At 43.4% G+C, this 19105-nt stretch overlaps 1 protein-coding gene across 1 annotated transcript; it reads left to right on the plus strand.

Annotated features, from left to right (window-relative positions):
- The first annotated feature begins 8715 nt into the window (after positions 1-8715).
- Positions 8716-18961, plus strand: GGCT (gamma-glutamylcyclotransferase). The gene is made up of 4 exons (XM_058833357.1): positions 8716-8927; positions 12132-12277; positions 15406-15541; positions 17468-18961. Exons 1-4 carry the CDS (start codon positions 8805-8807, stop codon positions 17615-17617), a joined length of 555 nt encoding a protein of 184 aa, XP_058689340.1. The 5' UTR covers positions 8716-8804; the 3' UTR covers positions 17618-18961.
- The last annotated feature ends 144 nt before the right edge of the window (positions 18962-19105 follow it).

A 19105-nucleotide genomic window follows, 5' to 3' on the forward strand; every position in this document is an offset into this window, starting at 1 on the left:
AGGAGGGATTGATTTCATTCAGGAGTGAACATGAGGGCCAGGAAATGCCAGGACCCTGCTCCCTAGGACACAGAAAACTGTGCTCCTATGATGAGCAAAACCAGGAAGGCTATGTGGTGGAAACCTCAGGCTTGCATTCCGTGGCCAAAACTGAAGGGGCAACTCTTGCACTTAAAATGACTACAAAATCTTTGTTCAGAGCTAAATAACACCACAGGGTGTTCATCAGGATGTGGGCTGGAGGAAGCACCAACTTCTCCCATGGTAAGGCAAAATGAGGAGATGGTCAAAGAGGCTGTAGCCTTCTCAAGCAGCAGCTTTTCAGCTTTACATCTACATCCCTGCCTCCCTGTGCAAAAATGCTGCTGGCAAACAAATGTAGACGAGGGTGAGTGGTACTCACGGTTTTCCAGCATCCTCCTTACTGGAGGATAGCAAAGCTGTTGTCCCAGCTACGTACAGCTGGTAGGAAAATCCAGAGCCGGACACAATGAGTGATGGCTGCCCGGTTTGGCTTTTCCTGCCAACGGTGCCCAGCCTTACAATCTCCTCGTATTCCCCGTGGAGCGAGAGTGGCACCTGGTGGCCACATCGCCCTCACACTAGCCAGACGGAATTTTTTACTATTTTTTTTGAATGCTCGGTAGAGTGAAAATGACGGGGGAGCACTTGGTATAAAGCAGTCTTGATTAACTAGATGAGTGACAACCGCTGGCTGCAATTAGTCCTGTAACTCATTCTTTTCCAACGCCCCTTGTCATTCAAGTAGTGCCAATTCACAACTGTTTTTGAAACACACCCACTGTCGAGCCTCCCTGCTCACTCATTATTCTCCTGTGAGTGGAAAGGAAGGAATGAAGACCTGTACTAGCTTGCTGAAAACGTTTAATTTGTGTTTGTTTTGTTGTTGGTGGTGGTTTGTTTGGAGGTTTTTTGGGGTTTGTTTTTTGGGTTTTTTTGTGGCTTCTTAAAAAAAACAACAAAACATATTCAGGGCTGTCTCTGCAGGCAGAAATAAAATAAGTCTGTTTCAAATCAGCTACCAAATGCACATCCCTAGAGATGCTCAGGGCCACATGTGCCTTAGAAGAAAATATTGTTATTCTCCTTCTGTCTGTCATTGAGACATTCTCTGCCTCGGCAGGACACGACTTCTGTATATCCCTGCACTCTGCAAACCCTGTGAATAATACATGTGCTCTGAGGCAGAACTTCTGCCAAGGCTGCTCCTGACATCATTAACTTGTCTGGCAAGCTGAATTTTTGGTGCAGAAGGGCTCTTTCTGAGAGATGAACAGAAAAACAAGCCCATACAAAGCACTGAACCTAAGACAACCTGTTTCCATTGAATTCAGATCTTGTGGCTGAGTGAGTTTTGTATGACTTAAGGGTGAGCGCTTCATTAGAAATCAGATTCTGATGGGTTGTCAGTCTCTTTACTTCTGAAAAACCAACTCCCACTGGAAGCTTTTATGTAGCTGGTCCCCTCTCTCTCTCCTGGGCAGTGTCTTTGCTGTCTAAGAGCACCTTACTCAAACTGCTACCTTTCCCTGCTTGACACTTTTTTTTTCCCCAGCTGCAACTTTCCTAGAATTCACAGGAACACACAGTCTCATGGATCAGTACCTGTCTGCAGGCTTGGTGGGAGTTTCCCAGTGTGTTCAGCAGTCACCAGGATGGGCAGTGAAGGATGCACACACTGGTGTGGACACACGATGTGACATCATGAGCTGCACTTCTTTAGGAAAACAGGCTACAAGGCCTGGGACTGCACAAAGCAAAATCCATCTCTCCATTGCTGTTGTTCTGCAAAGAAATTATAACAACAAAGATAAGGCAATAATACAGCAACTGCCACTGAGTGGAAGCTGCCAGGGCTGGCTTTCCTATGTGCCAGGGTCATCCTCCCAAGCACCGTAACTGCACTCAGAGAGGGATGTCCATCTGTCTGGCACTGCTCCAGCACAGGCAGCAACTGGAGAAAAAGTGACTTTATGTGAATACTGCTAACCATTTTGATGAAGAGTGGATCAGCAGGTACAGCCTGAGGATGGCTTTTTTAACATGAAAGACCCTCAGGATAACAGAAATGTTACATGATGTATCTCGGATGTAACCCAGAAGGTTCTTCTGGTGAAGAAAACAACAAAGTGCCAGCACCCTTCCCACCAGCAAGTTTTTTCTCCTGTTCTGCTCCAGAGGTTGCATCCCTAGTGCAAGGGCAGAGATGGAAGAAAGAGCAAAATTAGGGGAGAGAGGCAGTAGGCAAAGTGCTCCATCACTGGGAACAAGTGCTAAGAATACAGCCATTAAAAGACAACAGTGTAGAAGTGCAAGAAGAGAAGATAAACAGCTTTGAGAGACAAAGGATTTACTCTTTCTTGTTTCTCCTTGAGATGTGCCCATAGATGCAGAGGAGCATTAATATTCTTGCTCCAATGTCTCCAGAGATATAGAGCTTGCTGCTGTCTTCCCCACTTGGTTTTGCATCGTATCATCATCATCATCAAATCATAGAATGATTTGATGGGTTTGGGTTGGACAAGACCTAAAAGATCCTCTAGTTCCAATCCTCTGCCATGAGCACGGACACCTTTCTCTATACCAAGTTCCTCCAAGCCCCATCCCACCTGGCACTGAACAATCCCAGGGATGGGGCATCCACAACTTCTCTAAGCAACATATTGCAGTGTCTCACAACCCAAACAGCAAAGAATTTCTTACTAATTTCCAGTCCAAACCTGACTCTAACCCAAATCTCCCTTGTCTTGTCACTTGGTATAAAGTTTCTCTCCATCTTTCTTGCCAACTCTCTTCAGGTACTGGAAGAATAAGGTCACCCCAGATTATTCTCATCTCCAGGCTGAACAATCTCAATTCTTTTAGCGTTTTCTCATACAAGAGGTGCTCTGTTCCTCTAATCATCTTAGTGGTCCTTCTCTGGACTTGCTCCAACAAGTGAGGAAGGGAGGAAAATGCTGCCAACCTCCTAACCCCAGTCAAATTCTGTGCAGCTGAGCTGGACCAGGTCTTGTTACCAGTTCAGTGATCTGCTTACACAGAGGAGCAGAGCAATGGCAAGCCACAGCTCAAACTGCTGTTGTCCCACCAATGTTATGCTCAGGGTCAACCTCTTTTTCTGACACACAGGGATTTTTCTGGTTTAGCTTATGTCATGCTAAAATGAGCTTAAAACAAATGAAAAAACAGTGCCGCCTTTATTCCACAACAAAAGCATCCACACAGGCCACCAGCCCAATGGAAGGAATGAATTGGATTTATCAGTAGTTGTTACATTTCTGCCCAGAATCACTCGGTGGGGATCTGTACTGTTTTGTGAGGTCTGTGCAGAACTAGGAAGAACAGTACAACCAGGGCCTGTTTTGACATCCATGTCACATGCTCCTGCAACTGTTCTCGCACTGCTCTCACAAACAGGGAAATACTACTGCCTTTCTCCATCCCAACATCTCATAGTTGCCCTCAGAGTTCAAGAAGTTCAGTGATGTTGCTTCTGGGAAGGGATGTGGCTATGAAACATATTCCTGCATTGTGGCTGGAGCCATGTGATGTCTTCTGCAGGCTGAAGGTTTGCAGCACAGAAACATTTACATATATGGCAGTACAAAAAGAGAAGTATCAATTTTGTGTGAAATACACTGCAAGGTTCAACTGTAAAGCCATAGGGTTAATACAGGACTAGAAAACACCATATGGAAGAGACTTTATTTGATATTTTTTCTGCGTTGGAAGAGAATAAAAGGAGAAATAAACAAGAGTGCCCTCAACCTACAGAAGGTAAAAGGATGGGAATAAAGCAAATGAACATTAACCTGTAAATAATACTAAGTATTAAAGATAATTTAAAAAACCAAAACCAGAAGCACATTGTAAAAATAACACAAAATAGCGAAGCTGCCAAAAGACAGCAGGATACAGCCTTTTCATCTGCTGGTCTGCATCTGATAGTCATAACTTTCATGGGAAAAAAAGGCTCAAGTACTTGACAGACTTGAGAGAAAACCTGTTTGGTATTTGGTGAGACACAAGTCCCTGCCAGAGGCAGATGGCAATGTGAACTGCTACTCTGGAAGGAGCAATCACTTCTGTGGTGGGAGAAGATAATGCACCCTGAGACAACAGGACACAGAAACATCACACTGACAAATCCTCTTGACACAGCAAACTAAGAGATTTCATTAACAAGGGACTGAGAAAATCTCCTGTAACCATTTGTGTTGTATCAGTAGAGAACTGCTGTCATTCAGAAGAGCTTTACAATGAGGGAAGTTAAACACTAGGTCCAAGGAAAAAAAGACAGATTTGGGATATACTTCCACAAAAGATGATCAGGGTCAACCTCTTTTTCCGACACACGGGGGTTTTTCTTGTTCCCACTATTAAGTTGTTATCACTGTACGTGCACACACAAGATAAAATCACTGAGTACCAGGTACAGTCTCTGCAGTTCAGCACAGCATTTTTCCTTTGAAACAACATGAATTTGGCAAGATTTATTAACCAGTTGCTGAAGTCACACATGCAAGTACCTGTAGAACTCAGATGGCACCAACCACACAGTGACATCTCAGAACCGCACAGAGTGTGCACCAGCCAGGGAGAGCTCAGGGCTGTCCCAGGATGGGCCCAAAACACACACTGGCATGGAGCAGAACCAAAAAAGGCAGGTGGATACATGCACAGACCCAGACATTTTAATAGTTCCTCTCCTAAATGACTGCACTATTTGTGGAAACATGTAAGAACAGAATTGCAAAATGAAGGATGGATATTTCTCCTGGTTGTCGGTGGGGCCGAGCCACAAGATGCGTGGGTTAATGGCTATTCTGTCAAGCAGTGCAGGGAAAGAGGCTGAATTTCTGCAGGACAACGTGGTCCCTGTATTGTAGGGAAGGAACAAGCACAGCAACATCATGACACCTTGTAAAATCATTTGCATTCATTTGCATGAACATGAAATCTCTGCAGACCCCCAGACCTTGCACACTGTATTAAGAAGCTACCACCAGCTGTAACCATCTTGCAGCAAAAAAGGTATAATTTCAATGAAATACTAATTGCAGAGCACATCCTACTAGGGCTCCTCAGGGAGGAGTGAAAAGCTGTGGGGAGGACTGCACACGCAGTTCATTTGCATCAGTTGTCCTTATTATTCCTCCAGGTTCTCTTTTCTTTCTTCAATATCAATTATGGCTCATGCTGTGACAGCCATGGGGTGTAAAGGGAGTGATGGGGAGGCACGTTGAGTGACTGGAAGACATTACAGGAGGTTTAACTTACCCCACTGCATCTTATTTTTTCCCCTAATTCCTTATTTTTCCTTATTTTTCCCTAATTTCCTTTTTCTCCCTGCTAAAAACCTACATAGGATATGCTCAGGAATATATTGCATCTAGGCAAAAAAACCTGGTGTAAATAAATTCATGCTTTCTTTGCATAAATAACCCTGTTGATCTCCTCCACAGACAATGCACAAATAGCTGTGGATATCCAGAGCTTTCGCCCATGTTTGGGAAGGTCCTGAACGGGAGGCATACTCCTGACTGCTTACTCTGCGCAGGTTTTGTAGCAACATGCAAGGGGAAACAATGCTTCCAAACTGTTTGGGGCTTCAAACAGGTTAACACAGGTCTCATGTCAGCTGCTCTGGAGATCACCTAGAACTGACTGAACTAAAAAAAGCAACAACCAGGATATCATTTAACACACTCCTCTCTCGGAGAGTTAATTTTCATCTGAAAGGTCAAGAAACAGCAGAAGTGTGAAATCTGGTAGCACCACCAAAGCCTGGCAGGTTTCTACTCAAATTCCTACAGGAAAAGTCCTACTCCCTGGTTTTGCTGCTGTAAACTTCTTTTCCAAGCAAGGTCTGCCCACGGTGCCCGACTACTTCCCTATGCACATACAGCCATTTGGTCATGATTTGGACATACATCAGCAGAAAGACCTGCAAAGTTTTCACTCCAGAGCAAATTCACTTCCCTCCCATGCTGCCTTGCCATCAGACTGGCCAGCTGGGAAGAAATGGATTTCAGAAGTGAAAATTGATTGAGTGAGTTTCAGAAAAATAATCACCATAGATCTAAGGTTTACCTAGGTAGTTCAAACAGCACCTGAGTTAGCATCATGTTATGTCTAGACACCATGCATACCAAAACCACGCTCCTGGAAGTATTGGCTCATGTTTCTTGATAAGAGCATAGGCTTGGTATTCAGTACAGACTGCAGAAAATGGAAACCTCAAAAGATTTGAATTTGAAAAGGAGGCCTTTTTGAAGAATGAAATACTTGGAATTTCAAGTGGCAGTGTTTTAAACTGATTCTCTTCCTATAAGTTTGATGGTAATTTTTCTAGCTGCCTTTGCTAACAGATGTTTTCTGGTGTACAAGCCCAGACATGAGATCAGGGGCTCTGTCTCCTCATTTGTCAATCATCTGACTTAGCTCATAACATTCTTGATTTGAACAGCATGGAAAAGATCAAAAGTTTTAGGAGAAAAGTTTCACCTTCTTCAAAATATACATGCTTTTCGAATGAAAAATCATCACAATTGTTGTTGAAACTCTGAGTGTTGATTAAAAAAATCAGCTTTTTCAGATTAAAAAAAAGCTTTTTTTGAGCAAAATGTCAAAAATTTCAAAAACTGAAAAAGTGTTACGAAAGGCTGGTTGGCTTTCTTTAAGAAAGTAATTTTGATATTAAAGAGTAACAGTTGTTACATGCTTCAGTGCAATTCCCATGTAAGTTTTTTTCTGTTTAGAAAGAAATATCTACCTCAGCTTACAATGGACAGCTCATATAAAGCTCAAATATGTAGTGCAGCAAGCACCTAGGCTGGAAAACCTGTTCACCAGCAGACTTAGTCCCTTGGGCTTTACAGGGCCATCTGGAAGCTTCTCTTGTGGGATCCCTGCTGTCTCACAGCCATCCTCTTGACTCTTTCCTTGAGATCAGCAGAAACTTAGATACCTTTGAACCCCCTTGTTTTCTGGTTGAAATTAGGCAACAGTCCAGAAGCTGATGGAAGATGAGAGAGAGAGACAGTTCTCATGGAGTTTGCATGTCCTTAGGGAAAAGGGGCTAAAAGCATATAGCAGAAGATTTTCAAAAGACAGGCTCACCTACTGGTTGTTGTAAGGAGTGAGAGTGAGGGAGTTTTGCTGTATATTCCTATGACCTGTGTAATCCCTTTCACTTTACAATACTTGGTTCCTACATAAGAAAAATAATCCCTTATAAAAGAAAGCTACTAGTGAGGAAGGATCAGAATCACTTTTATCACTTTATGTGCTTCATGATGAATCTGTCTTTCCCAATGCCTGTGTTGGGAAAACTAAAGCAGGGACTCAAATGATGTACTGAACACATCATTGAAGGAAGGATCTGATTTCCTTTCTATGTTGCAGGATGAGGATGTGCTCAGAGAGGCCGGGCACTGTGCTGCCAGGGATCCTGTGCTAAATCCTGCAGCAGCTGCCTCTGCTCAGGAAGCCAACTTGCACTGAGGGCTGCTTTAACTGCATTAATGAGTGGTATCTCACCATTAACGATTATGGCTATTTTAATTACAGCCATAACATAACACATAACATGTGTTATATTTATGTATATATTCAATAAGGGCTCCTCCTGTCCCATCCCAGCATTGCTTATGTCAGGGAAGGAGAAGAAGTGCCTCTGTGCATGGGTGTGCAGCTCTGCATGCCCACACACCAGCCTCTTCTCGCCTTTTACCTTTGCACATTCCCATCTTACTCTGCTCTGAGCACTCCCAGCTGTGAAAAGCTGCACTGCTTTGCTTCTCATGGAATGTACTTACAAATCATCACTGTTTATCTCAGAGGTGGCCAGGGTGCTCTTTTCGGTACCAGGGACTGCAGGCCCTGCTCGCTGACAGCCTATTCCTCCCCACAGAGGATGCCCCTGAGGAAGCAGCTGAGATGCTGGAATAGGCAGGTTTTCCAGGCATCACTGTGTGCTGTGCTGCCTGTTCGGGCTTTCTCTGAGCTGCTCCTTGAGAACTGAGGTGGAGGGAAAAATAACCTTACATAGGGATTACAATGAAGCACATAGCAATTGCTACTCTTTTGCATCAAAATTACATTCTTCTAAAAGAAAGCCAAGTAACTTTTCATAACGCTTTTAAAATTATTGGAACTTTCGATAGTCTACACATAAAAAAACCCACAAAACAAAACAAAACAAAATCCCACAAAACCCCACAAAAACCCCCAAAGCAAAACCAAACCAAAACAAAAAACCCCACAAAACACAAACCAAAAAGCCCTTGTCTTTTCTCAACACTCAAGAGTTTTAACAATTGTGATGATTTTTCAAAAACCATGTAGATTTTGAGGTGCAAGGTGAAAGTTTTCTCCTAAAACTTGGGGTCTTTTCCATGCTGTTCAAACCGAGACTTCAGTGTTATGAGTTAAGCCAGCGGAACGAGGAGACTGAGCCCCCGAGCTCACGGCTGGGTTTGTGCCCCGCAGCCCTGACAGCCGCGGGGGTTCGTGCCCAGCGCCGTTCCCTGCTCCCGGCTGGACGGACGGACGGACGGATGGATGGATGGAGGGGCGGAGCACTCCTCCCGCGTCGCTGCTCCACTGCCCGGGAGCCCGCCTGCCGCCTTCCACTGGCGCCGCCGCTGGTGCTCCGCCTCACGGCCCCGCTCAGCGCCAGCTCCTGCGCGGCGGCGGAAGCAGCGTGGAAGGCGGGACGGGAGGGCGGTGTTAAAGCGGCGGCGGGTTCACGCCGTGCCGGGCCGGGCCGCGCCGGGCCGATGGAGCCGGGCGGCGAGGTCGGCTGCTGGTTCCTGTACTACGCGTACGGCAGCAACCTGCTGCGGGAGCGGCTGCTGCTGCGCAACCCCTCGGCCGCGCTCTGCGCCCTGGCGCGCCTGCAGGTGCGTGAGGGGGCGGCTGGCGGGGCCGCGGGGGGGCTGAGGGAGCCCGACACTCCTGCGGGGAGCCCGACACTCCTGCGGGGAGCCCGACACGCCTGCGGGGAGCCCGAGTGTCGCCGAGGAGCCGCATGGCCCCGCGGCTGCCTGCGGGCCGGTGCTGCAGCCCGTCCGTCCCTCGCACGGCGGAGGCCCCAGCATGGATCAGGCGGGGGGTCCTCGTCAGGACGATGGTGCCAGGTTCTGTACCGCGGTGCCCAGGGACAGGACAAGGAGCCATGGACGTAAACTAAAACGGAGGAAGTTTCAGCTCAGCATGAGGAGTAACTATTTGACGTTGAGGGAGGCAGAGCGCTCAACAGGCTGCCTAGGGAGGTCGTGGAGTATCCCTCTCCAGACATTCCAAACCCACAGGAACCTGGACGCGTTGAGGTGACCCTGTCTTGGCAGGAGGGATTGGACAGGTGATCTCGGGAGGTCCCTTCCAACTCTGGCTATCCTGTGCTTTTTGACCCAGGGCCGCGGCTGCCCACAGCAGAAGGAATGTTTGTGGTAGTCCCACTGCTGTGGGGTTATCTGACAGGGCTTAACCTTCCAGGCTGCCAGCCATGACCCATGGCCCAGTGTGTAAAGCACTACGGACTTTGAAATGTAACGTAGCGGGAAGAAATTCTTTACAGTAAGGGCAGTGAGGCACTGGAACAGGTTGCCCAAAGAAGCTGTGGATGCCCCATCCCTGGTAATGTTCAAGACCAGCTTGGATGGGGCTTAGAGCAAACCAGTCTAGTGGGAGGTGTCCCGGGTCCAGGCGAGGAGCTCTCCCTGCGCTGTGTGATGGGTAGATGGGAGCTTTCACCCAGCTCTGCACATCTGCAGCTGACACCTTCATACACCCTACAGGTCAATTCTCTCCCTGCCAGGGTTATTAAATATCGTTGTATCAGCTTGCCTTTGGTGTAGGCTTGGAAACACGAGCTTGTGGTTGTTAAAGCTGTTGATGTACAGATCTGTGCAACTGGAAGGATGCTTGGAGGAGCAGAGCATCAGTTACTTAAAGATGACTTGAAGGTTCTTTTGGGGTAGCTGGCAGGAAATGATCTGTTAGAGTGTATGAAGAAATTACAAAAACTTATCATTAATGAACTCACCATAGTCAGATATTTGGTGTCTCTTAGGACTGCCAGCCTGACAGCTGATACCTGCTTCTGTAAAGTGTGAGGAACTTACAGCTACCCCTCCACTGAACGTGCTGAGAGCCTAGAACCTTGCAGGATCAGACCTTGAAGGCAGGGAGAAAGGCTCTAGTAGTGTGTGCTTATGTTTGAATAAAAGCAATCTTCTTCAGCTCTCCCAGCTCTCAGGTCGATTTCCGGGTTAGCCAGTAAGCACATCTTGACCCACTGCAGGTTGGCTGCCTTCTCTAGCTGGCCTTTGACCAATTGCTATGTTCCCTGCTGACACCGGGTGGCTTCACTCCCTTGCTTCCAGCTGGAAAATCACTGATGCTGGGGAGTGAGAGACTGCAGGATGGTTAGAGCTGATTCCTATTAATTGCTCTGTGATAGTGCCACTTGGGCTTATAAAAAGGAGAAACAGCCCATAACCAGAGTGCTTTGGATCCTAAACTAAAGTAAAAACTTTAGTTAAACTTTTGCTAAACTTCCCTCTAATTTTATTTTTTAAAGCTTTGTTAGTCTTCAGCCAAAAGCTGTTAATAAACGGGATGTTAATAACAAGCACAGACAGAGTGCTACACTGGTACTTAGAAGGACCAGAGACCGATCTCTTGACCCAAAAATGTATCTACTGTGTTTTTTCCCATCTTTGCAGCAATGCTTGACGCAGTTGCACACATGGTGTAATTTAGTTTCCTGCATTCAGAATGAGTGAACTGCTGTTTCTGTGCGATCTCTGCTGCTGGTTTTTGGGTGGTGCCTAATGATTTTGTACAGCTCCTTGCAGCTATTCAGTGGAGGTCAGGTCCAAGGAAATATAACTGGAGGAATAAAGTAAAACTGGGTGGGGTTTTTTCCCCTTTTTTTTTTTTTAAGACTGCAGTGAGTACTTGATTCTATTGAAGTATTTCTTTGGGACTGCCCTGCAATCACTTGTCCTCATCTGTAACTTCAGTCTGTGACTCGACTGGACTTTTGTGCAAATAACTTGGTGCATCTAAGTAAACCTTTTTTTCTAGTGAAATTGGTTAAATAGGGGACATTTTATGGGGCAGGAAGATGACTGTTGATGAAGTAAAAAGTGTGGCTTTGCCAGGCTGCTGTCACTTATGCACACACAGAAAAATTGATTTGTGTTCTGATGTGAGCGCTCTTTTTGTGTGTAAGCCTCCAACTGTTTCATTTGTTTTCCAGCTTTTTCCCTATATCTATTAGGATATTACAAGAGAGTGATGTGTCTCAGAAGGAGTATTAGTGTGTACATATGTATGTTTCAAAGCAAAATCATAGCTTCAAGAGGATGTTTCTAAGAAATATGCAAATCTGTGGGCCTGCATGAGTTTGAGTTTTATTTTTGTTGATGTTAAGGAGGTAGTCTTCCTTAAAGCTTGATGGTTTGGACTGGGGGGGAGGAGAGTGTTTCCTTCTGTACTTTTAGGGAAGGATCCACAAATTGGCTAATAAGTAGGAGAGGATAATGAGTGTATTGAGTCAGGTCAGAAATTATATTGATAACATCCAATAACCCATTATTCTCCTTTTCATATATACTAATATTTGATGTTGCTTGTAAGAAAAAGTGATACTTGTTTTCTAAAATAATGTTTCTACTTGCAAAAACCTGAATAAGCTCACTGAAAGAGATACATGCCTTGACTTAAAAATACCCAAGAATGTTCCAGATGAGTGATGAGATGGCACAAAACATTGTAAAATGAAAGGGATGGTATTCTATAATTGGGTGGTCTTGATAGGACCCAAAGGCTATTGGCATGAAGACAGAACCCAAAGCTCACCATCTTGTAGATTTCTTTGCCTTTATTATTTTCCAGGATTCTGCATAGTAGCATTTAAGTCTTATCACAAAATCCTGAAAAAGTTTTGGCACCTGGTAGCACCTGTCTGTTCTTCCTTCTGTGTCTCCAACTGGCTACATGTACTACTGTCCTTTGGCTGCTCCTTTCATGTCAAGAATAGTAAACAGCCCTTCTTTTAAGTGGAAATTGATTCTCTGCATTGCTTTCATTTGCAGGATTTTAAGCTTGAGTTTGGCCATCATCAAGGCAGGACAAGTTCTGTCTGGCATGGAGGTACAGCTACCATTACTCAGAGCCCCGGAGACGAAGTATGGGGAATAGTGTGGAAAATGAACACTTGCAATTTAAGTTCACTGGATAAGTAGGTGACTTCACTTTCGCTGTCTTCTACTACTTTAGAGAGCAATTGAGAATGAGTCAATTTTTTGTAAAGAGCTGTGTGGAAGCTGTGGTGTTGGAATCAAGAAGATGCTTTTGATTTTAATATGTGAATTCTATTTCGTAGTATGTGTAGTGACTTCTCACACTTCTGATTCTGACATTTTCTGATTAAGAAAGCTTTGTTTTCAAGCTAAAAAAAAACCCTACTTTTTGGGTTTTTTTTAACAATCTGTGGACCTTGATTTGAAGTTGATATGTCATGATATTTTTTTTTTTTAACCTGTCTTCCCAATTTCCTGTCTCTTATAAGATTCTGAAGTCTGTATTTCTCCTATGGTGTTTTTCCCATTACTTTAGGGAGAATTTCCTTTGAGACTGACATCAATGTCTGTCTGTATACATCTGTAGACTCGAGTTGTAGCAGAAAAGGAAGGGATAAGGACAAGACTGCGGAAGAGAGATCTTTTAATACAGGCGAAGGGACCTTTCCAGGAAGTTATTTAACATGTCTTCTTCTCTAAGGATGTAAACTTTTATGAGCTTGAGGAACATCCAAGCAGGGAGCTGGGGTGTTACTGTTTCCCCCCCTTGAAGAGCCTGACTACACTTTTACAGTGCATGGTGGAGAATGTTCTACATGTGCCTGGTAATTAAGAGACATTGAAGGAACCCTGAGCAAATTGCTCCCAGGCTGAAATCAAAAAGACCAGGCTGACCAGGCTGGTTGAACAAAGCAAAGAATAGCATGACTTCTTGCAGGGTCTAAGACAAGGACTTAGGATGTAATCTCCAAATCTTTGCCTGTTGCCATGTGCTTGTTGCAGCTTTTAAGATGTGCCTGCACAGCATGGTGCTTCTAGTACACAGGGATTGTTTGTTCAGAGCAAGTTCATCACTGACAATTCCAGTGGAAATCAGGGCTAGGGAGCAGGATATAGCAAACCCAGTGAAAACACTACCTCAGTACTCTTCTCCTGCCTCTGGTACTTTTGCACTTTCACTGTGTAAACAGCTCCTTAAAACCCTGACGGTGAAACTTGGTTGCAATGTGCTTTTTGTTGCCTATGGTGAACCTGAAATACAACAGAAACCAGGTTCTGTTAGCACCATTATGGTAATGGCCATTCTGGGCACTCTTGTCCTGGATGGGAGTGTTAGTCTCAAGCAAGAGGGCATGGGCATCTAGTTGGCATGCTTGTGCTTGGGGACAGCTTCACATGTCCCTGTTTTATGATCTCTTGAGTTCCTCTGCTCTTGCTTACAGTAGCACTTAAACATCCTGAGCCCCTTCTGCTGACCTTTACTTAAAACTCCTGATTTACCATGCTTTCCTGAAGCATAAACTTCCTAAGTATCATGATCCTGTCTGACAGCATCTGCTTTTGTGTTTCCTCTCCATGGAGACAGTATTTTGCACTTTGGTTTCCATAAGTGTTTACACATTGTTTACAGTTGACATAGTGCAGGATTGCAGATCCCTGGTATTTGTTTGATGGGATAAATTTCAATGCTTGCTAAGGTACTAGAGACTTGAGTACTGTAACACCACCAAAATATGCAGCATGGACATTAGCACTACAGATTACTTTTTTCAAGTTGTCTCGTTAATGCCATGGAGGTGAACTGGAAATTGAATGTGTTCTTGGCTTTTACAATCATAAGCAACAGAGCTCTTCTAAGAATCGTTCCTAATCTGCTCAAATGAGCTTGCAGGTGCTCCTGCTGAAGGTCTTGGGATCCTACAAATATATCAGCTGCTTGCAAGCTGATATATTTGTAGATTCTCCACCACGTTACTTCCTGAAATTACCATGTATCCAAAAAAAAAAAAAGCCCACTTTGTTTTTTTTAACCCCTCCTAATCTGGGTAAAGTAGTCTGTGCTTTGTTATCCAGAAGCAGAGGAGAGAAGGCGTAATTGAGGCTGCATGTAATTAGCTGAAATACAAAACAATGCAATATATGGAAAACAAATATGGGAGGGGAACCTTTTCCTTGGATGGCAGAACTCTTTGACATCAAATTCATTTTCTTCTTGTCTCACAGTCACTTCTGCAGGGTTTTTTGTCCTCTGTACTTGACAAATCTGTAAGTTACAGGTTAAATCATTACTTTGCCTCAGAGTCTAGCAATGGATGTTACTGAACAGATTTCTTGTTCTCACACAACCACATGACTTATTTTGTAGTCTGTTGGCCTTGAATCTGCAGTTAGCTTCCAGTCTGTACTTGCACTTAACCTAGTTACTCACCTAACATGGTCCACATTATGTACATTTAATAACTTGAAATGGTAGCAAGTATTTGAAAAAAAAGATGATTTGTCAAATTTATATTGAACAAGCAGGGTTACAACCATGTTATAACTTGCAGCTAAAGTACATCTAAAGTTAATTGTGCTATGAAGTCCCTTGTATTGCTTAAGCTTCTCATTTACTTCTTACTGTTTCCTCAGATTTTTGTTGGTGGCTAAATGCCAGTGGGTTGAGGACAATAAGTAGCCGAGGTTTTGAGGTTTTGTTTTTTGAAGCATGGTTTTGCTAATAAAAAAAACCCCAAAGTGTTTTTTTTGCCCTGACCTAGCTCATTACTGATGTGCATGCCTTGTGAAAGGTAAAAGGTGTCTTGGGTTATTCTTTGGAAAGTGCATTGCACAAGTTGTGCAAGTTTCCCCTTATTAAAATGCAACACAATGGGCAAGATAAAACTTTGCAATTGTTTCTTTATCTGAGTGCCAGTTAAGAAACACGTGTCTGGCACATTAATTCTGGTAATACTGCTTGTGTTTCTCTTTCAGACTACCTGTCTTCCACAGTAATTAGTTTAGGTGTATTCTCATTCTGACTTTACAGGTTAGTCAGAAGTCAACATTTCTTACAGAGCTAAAATGATAAAAGTAAATGCTGCTGCTTCTCTAGAAATGTATTTTTTGTATGAAATAAGTTTGCACAAAAAACACTGAAATGCGTTTTGCTTTATTTAAGTATGTTAAAGCACAGACTAGTGTCCTGCCTTGAATTCTGTTATAGTAAGTCCACATGTTTAATTGCATGGTTGGTTTGAAAGATGGATTGTTTCATTGACATGAAAGGAATATATGTCTTTTACAGGCAAGAGGGAGTTGAGGATGGCATTTATGTCCCAATAGAAGTTAATGTCCACACTCAAGCAGGAAAGGTACTGACCTGTCGAAGCTACCAGATGAAGGACTATGTCTCTGGTCCCCCTTCTCCACAGTATAAAAAGGTAGGTGTTACATCACTTTGATTTTGGAAGAGTGTACAGAAGTTTATAATGCAGTACTTCTGTGGTATTTAATAAGTACTTTAATTAGAGTGGATGGAAGGCATGACTACTGTAAAGGTATAACACTTCTTGTGCAATGTACTGCTGTAATGCTGCTCACAGGAGATTGCTAGCTCTTACAGGCCTATTAAATCAGTTTGGGGTTTTTGGTTTAGTTGTACATTAAAGGAAGCCCCTATTTAACTAGTGAATTAGCTATGATTGGGACAAGGATTTCTAGAGGGTGTTGCTCACATATATGCTGCAATTCTGTTTGAAAAATTAATGTACTCCACTGAAAGGACGGAGGGAAGCTTCTGTGGGGAAAATACAGCACCTGGCTTGTAGTTTCCAGGACATGGATTATCCTTACTATCTTGGGAAGTACTTGCTATCACTTAATAGAGGAGTGCGCCTGTATCCTTTTACTAGACACATCACCTGCACATCACAAGACTCCAGCAGCATCGCAGAGCACTGCAGGGTTCCCCCTTGATGGCTGGTGAGGCAGAAGTGTTTCAACACTGCTCTGCAACGCTGACTCTGTAGAGACACATCATCCACTCACACGACAGGCCTGACCTGCTTAGCCTGTGAGATCTGTGCAGGCCCAGGCTGGGGTGGCTTGGCTGTGTGTCTTGAGTGGTGCAGCTTTAGTGCTTCTACACAGACATCACTGCAGGTAGGCTATTCCTATCTGAAGTAAAGAAACCTGGAGTGAGTCTGTTAAATCCCAGGTGTGCCACCTTCTCCAAACTGAGGAACTTACTCCTGTGGATTGACTTCCAGGAGCACAGCTAAGGCCAGCTGCTGTGGGACTGCTGAACAGAGGGCTTGCTGAGAAAGCAGGCTCTGCTTTTCCACAAACCTCTTCCCTGCCAACCCACCTCGTGGCAAGGCAGATTTTTAGGGCTTTTCAGGGAGTCAATACATAGTCTGCTGCTGTGTGTCAGCTCTCACTGGTATGCTGTAAGTGCAGACCTCCACTACTGGCAACTTTATCATTCCCTCCTGGTCCTGTCAGGAGCAGTTGTTAATTCTGTTCTCCTCTGCCCCCAGCTTTTTTGTTGTTGTTGTTTATTTGGGTTGTTTGTTTGTTTCTCTAAGTTAAGCAGGCAGGAGAGCTAAAAACTTAAAAGATGACTGCATCTGCACACAGTGACTGAACTACATCCATCTACTGTTACACACTTGTGGCAAAATTCATTCTTTCTAAACACCTCATCCTTGAAATGCATGCTGTTAAATGCATGAAAGCATATTTGGAATGTTCATTTCTATATGCACGCTTGCTGGTGTCTCCTTCAAGCTGTGTTCCTGCAACTTCCTCTTTTCCTCTCACTCTTGCATCTTTTCTTCTGCATCAATACTTCAGTTTATTTTAAATATGGAAGGAAAGCTGCAGTAACAAACTAAGGAATCTGTGCTTTTTCACTGAGTTAAGTGTCTGCTTCTGTTATTCCTGTACCCTATCTATGTACTCATTGTCCTTTGGACAGCTTAGTTTTAAAAATAACTACCTTTTAAATCTTTACCCAACTTTAGTGTCACACCTGAGTGAGAAGCTGCATACATTATTGAAGTTAGCATCCTGTCTGAAAGAAAGAACAGAATAACTGAATAACAGCTTAATTAGAGAGTCTTGTGCACTTCAGTAACACATCAGAATCTCAGTGGTAGTTAAAAGGCTTTTCAGAGTAATTTTGTTCACGCTGTTCTGGTCTTCGGTGGTCTCCCAGAAGCCTTTGGCTATCCTTAGGTACAAATAGCACTATTGGAGATAATTTCTCTGGGTAGCTTAAACGGTTCTTCCTACTCAAGTGATTGTTTGGAAGAGTCTGTCCTTTCTATTACTGAAAGCTTTTTTTTTTTTCCTTTTAATTATAGGTTATCTGCATGGGTGCAAAACAGAATGGCTTGCCAACTGATTATCAGGAGAAATTAGAAGCTATTGAAACTAATAACTATGCAGGCCCGGTGCCAATCATGGAAGAGATTGAAGCTGCTATTAAAGCAGAGAAAATAAATTCTGCATAGACTACCTCTGCATTTGCTTGGCCATTCACCTTGATTTAGATACCTCTCCTCACTGTGCTGATCAGCAGTTTCTGTATTTATCAAGAAAAGATGAGTTTGCTGTGCATCTACAGTAAACCATTAGACATAAGTTTCAGTCTGAAGACACACTGACATTGGTAACTTCTTTTTGTATGTATAGCTTGAGTACATGCTGAAGTACATGCTGCAAGTACATTGCAGATTTAGAAATTATCTTTCAGTAATTGTCACACAGTGCTGCATGCAAATTTGTGCTTCATGTCCAGTTTAGTGACTTTTTTAAAAGAAAAAGGCCATCTTCATGAGTTTTGGCACCTGTTGCCTTCTGAGGAGTAAAGGCTGCAGGATCAGGACATCTGTTTGTAAAAGTTTTATGTATACATGACTACATTTGTTAGATGCAAAGTAAACTCAAAACTCTTAAGGCTAAACCTTTTTTTCTGCTACTTCCCTTAATGGTTTAAAGCCCAACCTATCTGTATGCTATGGTGTTTCTGTTTTATAGTTAACAAAAAAAGAAAAGTAGCATTTTTTTAACTCCTTCCATGTTTTAAAGCATAAGTCCAAAAGCCTAGGCCTGAAGACAACATTCAGCAAAGCATCTCATTCAAACCATCATAGCTTCCTCCTTTCAATGTCTAGTGGTTGTTATAGGTGAACCGGTTAGCTACAACCAAGAGATTTTTAAAGAATTTATTTTAGTTCCATATTTCCAAGGGTTTTTTTTAATTGCCTTTTTGGCTGGCTTGTTTGCCTCTCTAGGCATTGGTCCAGTGAAATCAGAGTCTCCTTTGAACCTTAGCACATTTATTCTGTAGTTTTGTTTGTCTGTTAATTAAGAGACTAAATTAAGAGATTTGGCCTCTTGTAATTTTTTGGGGTTTTTTCTCCTCACAGCTTTGACAATCCAATGCAAAACTGGAAGCTTTTATAACATACAGAGTATTTATTTTCATGGTACTTTGCAACCCCTGCAGTTAGTCTGTGGGGGATGAGAAAAGTTGACAACCTGGAAGATGTCAAATCACTGAGATTTGGCTTATCTTCTCTACAGTGTATTTTTCTTTTCTCTTGATGTACGGAGAGTTGTAAGATATAATTGATGTCACTGTGTGACAGCTTAGATAAACAAATTATAAAGTAACAGACTGACCATGTATTCTCTGTATACAATATTTTCTACAAACTTCTGCCAGGTATGTGTAGCTGCTGTGCTGATGTAATATGCCCATTTCCAGAGCTGGGCATGGTGACTGCTGTAAAACATGGTATTTTCTGTATTAGCACTGTCTAGTTTGAGTAAATAAAATTGTGATTACCAAACCTCTGCCCTGCCTGTTCAGTGTGCACCCCTCAAGAATATCACAGAATCACAGATTGTTAAGGTTGGAAGGGACCTCTGGAGATCATCCAGTCCAACACCCTGCCAGGGCCGGCTCACCTCGAGCCGGTGACAGGAACACATCC

This window comes from Poecile atricapillus, chromosome 2 (genome assembly GCF_030490865.1).
Source record: "Poecile atricapillus isolate bPoeAtr1 chromosome 2, bPoeAtr1.hap1, whole genome shotgun sequence".
In the NCBI taxonomy this organism is placed as follows: Eukaryota; Metazoa; Chordata; class Aves; order Passeriformes; family Paridae; genus Poecile; species Poecile atricapillus.

Coding starts and splice junctions, on each gene's coding strand:
- GGCT (XM_058833357.1), top strand. CDS start 8,805: ATGGAGCCGGGCGGCGAGGTCGGCTGCTGGTTCCTGTACTACGCGTAC. Junction 8,928..12,131: donor GCGCCCTGGCGCGCCTGCAG/GTGCGTGAGGGG, acceptor TTTCATTTGCAG/GATTTTAAGCTTGAGTTTGG. Junction 15,542..17,467: donor CTTCTCCACAGTATAAAAAG/GTAGGTGTTACA, acceptor TTTTAATTATAG/GTTATCTGCATGGGTGCAAA.